Consider the following 12,316-nt stretch of genomic DNA (forward strand, 5'->3'; position numbering starts at 1 on the left):
CACCCTTGTAACCATCTTAAAGCTTATCCCCTATTGATCAATTTACTATTTTACTAGCAGTGATCAGAACAATTCTGTCAACTCCTCAGAGAAGGACTCTCGGTTACAAACATGCTCACCACCTAATCACAAGGCAAAAAAGGAGGATACGTATTCATTGGTTGTTGTCATTACGCAACTCAACTAAGGATATCACCAAAATATCCCAAATTATACAAGGCTGCAAATCCATAACATTCAGCAGTACATGGAATCTTAAAAAAATAAAAAATAAAAAAAATAGAACAAAACCAAAACAGCTAGGAAGGCTGCAAGTTTTTATAATTAAATAATTACGTAGTCAACACAAATCAGAATAGCAGTGTTTTTTTTCACTCACTCCACATCGAAGAAAATGACCACACAGTCTGCAGAACTTTGGTGAATCAACTGGAAAGACACAATCTTCCTCAAGATATTGGCTGCATGGATACATTTTTCCTCCAAAAGAGTGTATTGCATGTGAATTTACTTTTTTCCTGATACGCTAGTAAAGCAATACATTTCGTCTCACTGTATTTTTCAAGGCAACAGTGTACACGTTTCCCACACTACTGGCTCTCCCTCAAGACATAATTAAGGCTACATGAAAAAAAAAATAAAACAAGTAGTAAGGAAATATCTGGTTATAAAAGCTTAAATCAGTATATGCAACGAAGGGAAAATGAACAGATATGGATTCCGGTCACAAACATCATGGAAAAGATTATAAGTTTTGAAGCTTAGGAAAACTTACCTGCAAACATATCTGCTGCAGACCGTTTATGTAACGGCCAAAACAACTGCATATTCCTTCATGCAAAATGGGACTGAAGTTCACAGATTTTGCGGATAATGCATCAATTGTTCTACCATTAGCATTTTAACTGTATCTGACAAAGGATTATTGAATCAGATTTTCAAAGCTGATGCTGACAAAAATGGCTGCATTTTCAAAAAAGGACAAGAAGTACTTTACAATCTTTTGCTAAGTGGAGATGAGACATTGTGCTGACTGTGTTGTGTTATGAATGCACTAAAATAAACAGACAGATGAAGCAGTATGCTATTTCCAAAAGCAGTGCAAGTGGAGTGAAAGCATTTCCATACGAACCTGGCTTTAAAAACTGGGCTGTCAAAAGAACAGTTAAATGTAACACAAAGTAAGAAACTGTCCAATCACTAATGGTAGTTTTTCTTTTGCTTTGTTTTCAATTCACTGCTTGCAAGTAATGTATTTATTAAAGAAGAGTGAAAGCATAAAATAAATTCAACAAGTCAAGACCAGCTGGGAGATTCAAGAGCGGTGTGTTGTGACTGACACAGTGAAGGGGTAAACAAATGTTAAAGGGAAAAAAGAAAAATTTAGAGGGATTATACACATTAGCACCACTTTTACAAAACCACTCAAGAGGATGGTCGCAAGTTGTTTAACATAAATTGGAAATATGCCTAAATATCACGTCTCAGTTCCCAGGAAGGGGGTGTTTCCCCCCACCATCTCTTCCATTTGTTCGCTTAAGCAGTGAAACAACTTCCTAATTAAACAAAATACTAGATTGAAACGAAGTATCTTCTGTTTCCATTAATAGGGAGAACAGCTCTAAGAGTTTAACAGTAATACTCTAGATGGAACCTAGCCATCACTCTACTCATAAGGATTTCTAGCCACGTTCTACCTTTTTTTCTCCATTTCAGATTATTATTGCAGACATCTCACACAGGAAGATTGGCAAGAACACTCTTTAGCTTAAATGCTACCCCTAAAAATTGAATTAGGTAAGGCCAGAGTTGCTAGGTTCACATGTGAGAACTGCTCTGCAAAGCCACAAAACCCTGGTGGCATTGTCAAGTAACTGGAGATATTAGGACCAAAGCCTGACAGAGCACAGCAAGTGTTGCAGCAGCTGGTAGCTTTTTTCTTAATTACTTTCCCCTCCCACCCCTCAAGTGAAAGTTCCCCAGAACTGTAGACTCTTCTTTCACAAGGGGGGGGGGGGAAATCTCCCTCTTTACACCAATATTTCTGCTGACATCAAGAACTATCATTCTTTTTGATTAAGTTACCCTCACATTGTAATGATTTTCCTACAGAAGAGTTGCAGTGATTTACAAAAACACCAACAGCCCGAGCAGGAAATCATCCATTTCTCAGAGAAGAAAAGACATTGCTCTCCCAATTTTCTCATGCTATCATTTAGAGCTCCTTGAGTTACAACCACAATTATTGAGGCGGCCAAGATAAGCCTCTCAAAAAAGGGCTGAGTGAGCGAGGCAGCTCACACTTGCAGTCAAAATTATTTAGCAGAAGCAGCCAGTTACACACACACCACAGCAGTGCTGTCTCGTGCAACCAGCTATAGACACGATACTAAAAAACAGATTGGGGAGCACACGGTTGTAAAACAGAGAAGCTTGACAGGCTCTTGATGAAATAAGTTACACTTCTCTGCATTAATCTCACCACTTGATAATAGAAATGACTGCTTCTATTCAACAATTTCAGGTGGGGAATTTGAGATTACAGATGAAGGGGTAACTTTGTAAAAGAGTAAAATTTTCATGGGAGTTGGCTAAATTATCTTTGAAAATCTTATCCAAAGTGACCTGGTCCAAATAGCTGGAGTCGGCTTCCCCAGTTGCCAGTCTTATGCCCTGCTAAATTTCTGACAAAGGTCCTGGCAATAGGAAAAAAAAAAAAAAAGAAGAAGAAAAGAAAAAAGATGAACACAATGGAAATATGCGTACAAAAACCTCAAACTTTTGATGATGCATGTGGAATATAATCCACAAGGATTTCAATGGGTGGATTGAGCTGCATTACAAGTAAGCCGGAACAAGTTTTGCCTAATACTGTTTTTCCACGAGATCCCCATGCCACCCCACATACTGCCTTCGCTTGTTAATCTTTCAGCATAGGCAAAAAACCATACGTCTCTTGAGTGGATTGTAAGCTGTGCTGACTGTGTATTGAGGAATCTATAAGCAAGGATTGGATGCTACTGGGTGAACCCATGCAAACGAGAGGTTGAAAAGATTCCCAAAACAAAACCTATAGCTCACTACAGATGACACAATGAAGACTAGAGAGAAAAGCCAAATAGTAATGCTACACCATTCAGCTTCAAGAAGCACATTATTTATAGCGCTGTCCACATATGGCTACTGCTAAATGTCAAATCAGCAGCCTTATCAAATTACACTTTGGAACTGGTGGAGTCCACAGATCTGTACAGATATACAGTGCGACAAAACCCAACTTCAGCTCAGACATAAGTCTACAATAGCCTGTGATCTTCAAGCAACTAGCAACTGAAGTCTGAACCCTTGTGAAGTTAAAGGACCTTCTTATGTAACTGAACAGAATTAGAGAGAGGGGAAAAAAGGACATTTGTTAGTTATGACAAGGACAAACTAACAAGCTTCAGAATAAGTGGATGATTCGCAGTCTCGCCTCCAACCTGCAACGATGACAGCTTGGTTTGACTCCCTGACACTATGCATATTGTCTGCAGGGGAAGAGGGGCTGTTTTCTTCCGTAGGCTCTAAGGGTATATCACTATCTCCTACTTGAGTTGTACTGCTGGGACAAAGAAAACCATAAATTCATAGCAACGAGATTCAGTAAAGCAGTAGAAATAAATACTTAATGTGATGCAAATCTGGATTCGATTGAAGCTGCAATACTTTGTAACTTTCCATACAAATACCTGAACTCAGTGCACTTAAAATACTTCAGAAAACACATGCAGCTTCTTCAGCTAAAAAAAAAAAATTGCTCTGATTTTCAAGGACATAAAACACCAGTAGTTCTGACTTCAGCCAGTATGAGTGCAACATCTTTCAAACCAGAACAAAAAAAAAATGTTACTTGTGGGTGGGGAAAAAAAAGAAATCATAATTAAAAAAAACAGTATTTGCAGCTATGAGTGCATTGATATAAAAATTTTTTCTTCAGTTTAGTAATGAAAAATAGCTGGCTTCTCATTTAGGGTACATACATCTACTAGCTCATGTCAGTCCTGTTTTCCATAAATGTACTTTGGTTATAGTCGCATGTTTCAATCCAGACGTCTTTAGCCTAAACAAGCTATACAAAGCAGGATTTCCACAGACACAGAGTACTAGTATGCTAATTGAGGACACATTGCAACATTGTAATGATCTGTAGACTCCCAACCCTATTTTTCCAGCCACCTTTGAGTTGCATGCTGTAGCAGTACAGTCAGCACCTCTCAACAGATAATGCTGCAGAGATGGATCTAACTTCAGCAGTGATTGTCACATGTATACTTCCAAGTGAAACCCTTTGCCCTTTGGGATTTCCAAATAACAGCTACCTTTAGCTTTTAAGAGAGCTTTCAGATTACTCAAAAGATGCGAAAAGCTGCAAGAAACACACGTATGAGAATATACTTAATCCACTCTTGAGTCTGTAGAATAACCAAACTGTAAAACTTTAACTGGAAAGTGCTTTGATCTGCTATTGTCAAAAACAACCTTCCTTGTACAGAGAAAGACATTTGTCATCTGAACTGTTTCCATTATGTGAAACCCAGGCTCTTACTCATTACTATGCGCCGATTCCTTTTTAAAGGTCAGTTGAGTTGCTAACAGAGAACTGAATAAGGATTATAAAACAACTTGCGTGTAAACGTTAATATTGCAAATATTAACATGTGATATTTGCAAATTCTGTATTTGTCCCTACTCCTTCCCTCTTAACTTTGGTTCAAGGACATTATTCATTTTTGGGTAGGCCAACAACATAAAAGCCAGAAAAAACAGCATGAACACCATGCTACAGAGCATAAGAGAAATCTTGCAGGAGAGGTACACCAATCTGACAAAAAGGCCACTCTTTTCTAAGTTCATAATTTGCCATTTAAAAAATAATGCATAATTCATTAATAGCATGGGAACAAAGTCATTATCACTAGCGTCAGGAAATGTGACAAGTTATTTCTGCTTCCCAAGTGCCGATTTTCTTTCAGAAGTCAACTATGTACTTAATGAAGAAATGTGAAAATTAATGCTAAAGCTGAGCGGTCCGTTTGCAACCGTCTTTTCTGAAATCAGGCTTGTTCATGAGAGGAGTCCAAGAGGATCACTGTGCTGCATTCCACAGCTTTTAAATTCTGGGACTAACATGAACAGCCAATTCAAGCGTGCTCCAACACACAGCACAGTTGATTTGATAATGTAAAAAACCACATATAATCAGTTCTGTGACTCTTTCCAAGAGTTCAATGTCACAGGCTAGCAGTTTCATATCTCAAATGCTTGCTTCTGTTATTAGAAGCAAAGGAAAAGTGAAAAAAAAACAGGTTGTAAACCAAGAACAACTTGAGATATTAGCTCTTTTTTCCTCCCAAAGAGCTAAGGCATTCTCTTATTCTCTCCATCAAATGATTTTCAAGCTCTAACCTCAAGGCTAAACTGTACATTTTCATATTAAAACTTACAATAAAGTTGTAAAAAATAATAATGTCATTATATTTGGATTATGATACGTGTATGAATAAAATATTAAAACTGTAATTTAATTTATAATTTCTGCTGCAGCTCAACATTAATCAAATCGCAACAAAATAATATATTTGCAGATAATCCAAGCAGCTCTGGTAGTCTGCATTCCCTTTTTCGGGTCCAACATACTCTTCTACAATTTATGTAATACTGTATGCATCACTTCCTTCAAAATACCAAAAACATTCAGTCTTCTAAAGTAACACTCATCTGCAACCACTTCTATTCCTCTGTTTTGGAAAAGCCTTTCAGAAATCAAATATACAGTCTAGTCTGTAGGTAGTATTTGAATTACTTTGTAAATGCTGATTTCCAACATGGCACAGAATAGGATACCAACAAGTATTTCTCATTGTATTTACATAAGGAAACAGGCTTGGCCTTTTTAATTAAAAAACTCCATATGACAATGTTAAATCGAAGTATTCAGAAGAACATCGAATACAAATTCCCATCTCTGCAGCATTATCTCATGCGTCATCAATTACTGCCATGCCTAAATCTAGCATCATGCCAGCACATTAAGACAGTAGGTACTATATGCAGTGTTCACTGGACCAGAAGAACAGAAATAAGAAGGGGGAAAGGAAACCCTAGAGAAGAAATTAAAAAAGGCAGACCGTGCAATACAAACCAGATCATGGCTGCTTAGCTAATATGGGCCAACTGCTGCGGAAGAAAAATGTCGAACACCCCAAGTTGTGTAAATTTTTTGTAAACATCTAAACACGCACACAAACACACACAACACCAACCTACACATGAATGAAAATATATATACTGATCTTTTGCTAAAACTAGGTTTCTTCTAAGTGCACACTAACATGTGGAAACTTAACAGAGAACTTAAATTACTGTAGAGAAAAGAAATATTTAAGAAGTACTAGCTTAACAAACATCTAGCCTTAAGCAGAACACCACTAAGTGACCCTTTACTGTTTGCTACTAGTTTTATTGCTATTGTATCAAAACTGCAAATGAACATTAACTTTGAAAAGCTAAAACTAAGTGCCAACCTCATAGATGAAGTTTAGGCAGAACAGTTATTAAGCTCAAAACTAGCAAAAGATGCATTGCAGAGAGAAAAATTAAAAAGTTCCAAAAAGCTTAAAAAAAAGATAAAGCTAAACAAAACTTATTTTCCTCATCTTACAGCTTTATTCTCCATGCCAAATTCAACATAAAACAGTATTCTAAAGAAATTCACAGCAGAGTTTGAAATTCTAGGGGAAGGACTGCTGTACTGATGCTATAATACATCAGTGTGTCCCTACGGCCAGATACCATTCTAACACGTTTAACACTCCAATAATTATCCAAAAATATAAACTAAAAAGGATGAAAATACATTTTACTATGCTATTCCATTAGGTTCTCCAAGAATTAAACTGACCCTTAAACAAAAAGTATAAAAACTTAAAATAGATTCTATAAGTGAATGTATTTTAATTAATTTCTGAAATACCAAGCTTAAATTTAAGTTACCTATAATTTTAGAACTACTTAAAGAGCAAGTCCCCAGCCTACTTAACATTAAAGTAGGGCATGCAGTTACACTACAAAAAAAATTAATCCTGTTGCACCTTTTTCAAAAAGGTGCCCATTCCTAACAATTGACTGCATTCACATCAAGTACCATCCGATCACGGCCTAATTTTTGGCAGACTGATGACGATGATAAATACGTATCTTACCGATTCTATAGGCTTGTCTAGAGATGCTTGCTCGATCTCCAAATGCCCTTCTTCATACTGATCAAAGTGATTTCCCTGTAAAAGAAGGAAAATTATTTTTATCTCTGTTATCTCTATTATCTGCTGTTATTGCTATGGCAGACAAAACATTTTCAGAAGTCGAGTTTCAAGATTTAGAAGGCTTGTAAACATGTGCAAGTTTGTATATATTTAGCTAGCAAAACAAATGAGCTAATTAAATGCAGACTCAGTTCAGTAAAAAGAAGAACAAAAAAATAATTCTGAAACCCAACTAGGCTAATCCAACAATCATCACAAACCAAATCAGTAAAACAGCAAACACTCAGGATGACCCTTTTAAAAAAAGAAGACTCTGTGAAAGCACTAAATAATCACCAGTAGGGGTCAAAACCACACAGGGCAAAAATCAGAAGGAACTAACTCCACCACCACTATGAAGTTTGGGGGTTTTTTTGTTTGTTTGTTTTTAATGAGTAGAGCTTTCCTTGCATCAGGAAGGATTACATGTATGCCCCAAATTGCTTGAGGCATACATGTAATTTCACACACCTTATGTCAACAAAAGCCCGCAACGGTACCAAAAGAAACTTCTCCCTGTGCCCACAGCACTTGTCTGTGGTCTGGCGCGCTCCTTTCCTTGGATTTATACAGCTGCAGAGGAAACAGTTAGTGAAACTGATCCACTAAACACAAAAAACAAGGCAGAGAAAAGACAGAAGGACCAAGAGAGGCACAGTTAAGTAGACTAAAGTATGAAGATATTCACACAGCAAAGAAAACGCTGTACAGAACCATAGCTTCCTTACACTCCAGCAGTAACCCCACAAAACTTCTGTGATCCTAGAGACTGGCCACATATAACATGCTACATATTAATCTCAATCCCACTGGGAAACAAAGCAGGATTGCTAGTATCATAGAATAGAATCATAGAATCAGTAAGGTCGGAAGGGACCTCTGGAGATCATCTGCTCAGCGCAGTCACCTAGAACATAGTAGAGCAGGTTGCATCCAGGCCAGCTTTGAATATCTCCAGAGAAGGAAACTCCACAACCTCTCTGGGCAATCTCTTCCAGTGCTCTGTCACTCTCACAGTGAAGAAATTCCCCCTCACATTCAGGCAGGACTTCCTGAGGTTCAATTTCTTGTCCTGTCACATAGGACAACTGAAAAGAGTTTGTTCCCATCCCCTTGACACCCTCCCTTCAGGTACTTGTACACATTGATAAGATCCCCCCTCAGTCTTCTCTTCTCCAGGCTAAACAGGCCCAGCTCTCACAGCCGTTCCTCACAGCGCAGATGCTCCAGCCCTCTGATCATCTTTGTAGCCCTACACTGAACTCTCTCCAGTAACTCCATGTCTCTCTTGTACTGGGGAGCCCACAACTGGACGCAGTACTTGAGATGAAGCCTCACCAGGGCTGAGTAGAGCACCAGGATCACCTCCCTCGACCTGCTGGCACCATTCTTCCTAATGCACCCCAGGATACTGTTGGCCTTCTTGGCGATAAGGGCACATTGCAGGCTTGTGGTCAACTTGTCATCCACCAGCACTCCTAGCTCCTTCTCTGCAGAGCTGCTCTCCAGCAGGTCAGCCCCCAGCTTGTACTGGTGCATGGGATTATTTCTTCCTAGGTGCAGGACTCTGCACTTGCCCTTGTTGAACCTCAGGAGGTTCCTCTCCGCCCAGCTCTCCAGCCTGTCCAGGTCTCTCTGAATGGCAGCACAGCCCTCAGGTGTCAGCCACTCCTCCCAGCTTGGTATCAGCAGCAAACTTGCTGAGGAGGCACTCTGCCCCCTCATCCAGGTCACTGATGAATAAGTTGAACAGGATGGGACCCTATATGGTGTACTGTAATTCAGCCAGGAATAACCATGCTCTGCACATCAAATGCTCCCTTGTTTTAGAAATAGTTATAAATTTATCATCATTCAAATCATATTGAAAAAAAAATACTTTGTCTTGCAAATCAAGCATATGATTTTCAATAAGATATGTACTCTCCAAATAAAAAAAAATATACTTACAAGCCAAATACTGCTCATGTGAAGTTTCAAACACAAGTTATATACTGCAATTAAAAAATAATTTCTCTAGTTCTCTCAAGTATCATACACTTCTAAATTGGTAACTTCTGAACAGAGCAACCTTTCCACTATCCCTTCCACCAAGGGCACCATGCCCCTACGCCACGCAAGCTCTGTAATACACACAAATGACAGCAGTTGGAATAGAGACTAAGACGCAAGCAATTTTCCTCAAGCATCCACTATGGCAAAATTCAATCCTTCCTTGCTTATGCCCAGACATTAAGCATACAGGGTTCATAAACCAGGCAAGTAAATGTGTGGCAATCTGTCCTCAAGAATAACTGCTGGTGCTGTCAAAGGCAATTTGCATCCTCAAGAATAACTGCTCCAACTCCTGGTGGAAACACCAGCTGTGTGAATGGCCATTTCAGGGAGGAGAAAAAGAAAAAGCAAAGCCCAAAGCTGCCACCGAAATCTTTCTGGCTGCGCAGTGAGCACCAGACACCCAGCAATTTTCATTTGTGTGGCAGCCCCGCCGTTACTCTGAGAACACCTAGCACCACTGCCAAGAGAAGCATGTTGTCACTCTCCGCCTTTCTACCAACACCGCTTTTTCCTCGTGTAAGAATCTTAACAAAAGCCAGCATGAAAACGAGCAAGCTGTAACTCTTATGGACTGCCTGCTGGAATTTTACAAGTCAGACATCAGGCTCCAAATATTCTCTGGAAGGAGAGTCCATATCCAGTGATGCAAATGTGCAACAGAGCATCTTGACAAAAAACCTGCTGCCAAGAGTACGTGCTTTGATACATGCGCCCTAACTGCCAGCCCATACATCACTTGCAGCCTGCAACGATCATTCACCCAGTCCAGGCTCCATTTTCAGCAGTCCTTTTCCCACAGACCCTCAGAAGCAGATTTGGGGCTTATTCTGGTGGCAGGAACCCACTCCCATCTGCCCGGTTTTTCGGACAGCCCTCAGGGAGCAAGTTGAACGCAAGCTTACTATATGTACACGCATTGCTTGAGCTGCTTAACCAGCTTAGTGATTTCAGGGGGGGGCCATCAGACACAACATGAACATACAGATTGTACGTGTATTGAAGTTAGTGAGCCGAGCCGTCCAGCAGGGGAAAACAACATAAAAGGAAAGCTGTCTCAATGCAAAGTACGTGGCCCAGCCTCCCAAAAAGTAGTGCTCAACAGAACAAAAGCAGTCGAGTGAACATGCTGCTAATGAATTTGCACTGTTGCCTGCTAGCAAAAATGCATCAGTAAAACTTTGTAGTATAGATACTGCCTTCACATATAAAAACAAAATCCACAAGCATCATAGTAGTAGCATCTCACTAACATTTAGATAACTAAAATGCTTAAAACTCTCAGGAAAAACAAAGATATACATATATTTCACAATGTGATTTGCTGCCTATAGATAGCTCTGAATATGCCAGCTAGATTACCTGAAGCTGGCAAAATATTTCTGCCTACTCACCATCTCCTTCTGTGCACTTCCTGCCAAGACATTTTAAATTGCTGTTACAAAGGCAAGGGTCAATTCCATTTTGAAGGAACGCCTTGCCAACTGAAGCTTTACAACTTAATTTTTCTGGGCTTAAAAGAGTCTTCTCCCAGACATTATGCAAAAGACTGAACACAACATCGTGAAATGCACTCAAGAAAAAAAAAAAAAAAGCACAGAAAGCTATTTTCCCTACATTTTAGCAATCCCACTATTACCTACTTTAAGCAAAAAAACCCACAGTCAGAGTGCAATGGGTAATGGGAGCAGAAAGGAGTTGCTTCTCCCCAGCCTGCACTCCCAAATAACAGCAATACTAATACTACAGCTTTCAAAATAGGCAAGGTGCTCACCATCATCTTGAACTACCGCACATGCAAATATCATCCACACCCACTGTAACAAGCCCTCATGGGATTCTGACAAATATTCTCTATTTTAGGAAGTTCACTGTCACAGGCTCTGCAATTTAAAGGCATCAGAAGGCATGAAGTGTCTAAACTGACCTGAAATCAATACATATCATGGGGCTATTCATTATTTATCAACACCTAATGAAAAAGGAAACATTCTCCTTACATCATAAAGCAGTCCACTCCAGAAAAAAAAAAGGCCAAAAAAAATGTGACTGTCACAACAAGTTCAAATTTATGAGCACGTTCATTTTAACGGTACCTATGAGGAAGGAGAAAAATGTTTCTTGCTTCCAAGGCCATTATAAATAGCTTGTTAAAGTGGTGATGTCTGCCATCTTGGTGATTACAGGCCTTTTGGAGCTGGGATTCTGCGGGACAGGAGGCAGCACAGTTTGTCCCTTCACTTCCTCAGCCCTGGAAATTGCTAAAAAAAAACAAGTTAGGGGGAATTCAATCTGTTTTTCTTGTTTTCCAGTCCTTCAACCTGGCACACTAAACTGACATTTTGTATTTCTGTTGTGCTGTATCTTAAGACAATGAATCAGAAAGAGACAAAAATCCTTTAACATTTAAATCTAACAATCAATTAAACCCTAACCATTGAATTTGTTAAGAATAAACTGCATTTCTGGCAAACACAAGCCTTAAGCACAGATGACATTTTAATATGAATTTGATCTGTATCTTCTGCAGACTTGATTGAGGTTTCCCTCTTTACAGGAAACCTTCAAGTGGAGAGAATAATTCAATCGCTACAAAATGGAGACCAGATCATAAAATAAAAGCTGCATAAAAGGTATCAGTAATATTTAATACAAAGCAACCAAAACCTAGTCTCAAACTTCCTTTCTCTGTATGGCTATTCTAGAAATATGGTAAAACCCTGACCCCACTAGCTAATGACAAAGTTCCTACCTACGCCAGCAGAGAAGGATTTCAGTGCTGAATAAAATGCCCTACTCCCTCTCGTCCTCTGCTCCTCCATTTTAAAACTGCCTGCATCAGACTGCCTAACTTCTGCTGTGTAAAACAAGATGTGTTACCCTGCTTATATTACCGTCTTACAAATGCTTTACTCCATCCT

General features: G+C 39.2%; 1 protein-coding gene across 6 annotated transcripts in view; it reads right to left on the reverse strand.

Moving 5' to 3' along the window:
- GPATCH8 (G-patch domain containing 8) overlaps positions 1-12,316 on the reverse strand; it is a 57,166-nt gene that overhangs the window by 33,973 nt on the left and 10,877 nt on the right. For 2 of the 6 annotated variants that reach the window (XM_062595917.1, XM_062595920.1), the window contains exons 1-3: positions 7,242-7,322; positions 6,182-6,216; positions 1,133-1,150 (exon numbers count right to left, since the gene is read on the reverse strand). Coding sequence is in view for 2 of the 6 variants with exons in the window: in XM_062595916.1 (XP_062451900.1) it covers positions 7,242-7,316 (75 nt within the window). In the remaining 4 variants the exon portion in view is untranslated. Of the gene's footprint in view, positions 1-1,132; positions 1,151-6,181; positions 6,217-7,241; positions 7,323-12,316 lie in introns of those variants that run through there. The other 4 variants (XM_062595916.1, XM_062595915.1, XM_062595919.1 and 1 more) reach the window with 3 other exon arrangements.

The sequence above is a fragment of the Rhea pennata genome, chromosome 26 (genome assembly GCF_028389875.1).
Source record: "Rhea pennata isolate bPtePen1 chromosome 26, bPtePen1.pri, whole genome shotgun sequence".
Taxonomy (NCBI): domain Eukaryota; kingdom Metazoa; phylum Chordata; class Aves; order Rheiformes; family Rheidae; genus Rhea; species Rhea pennata.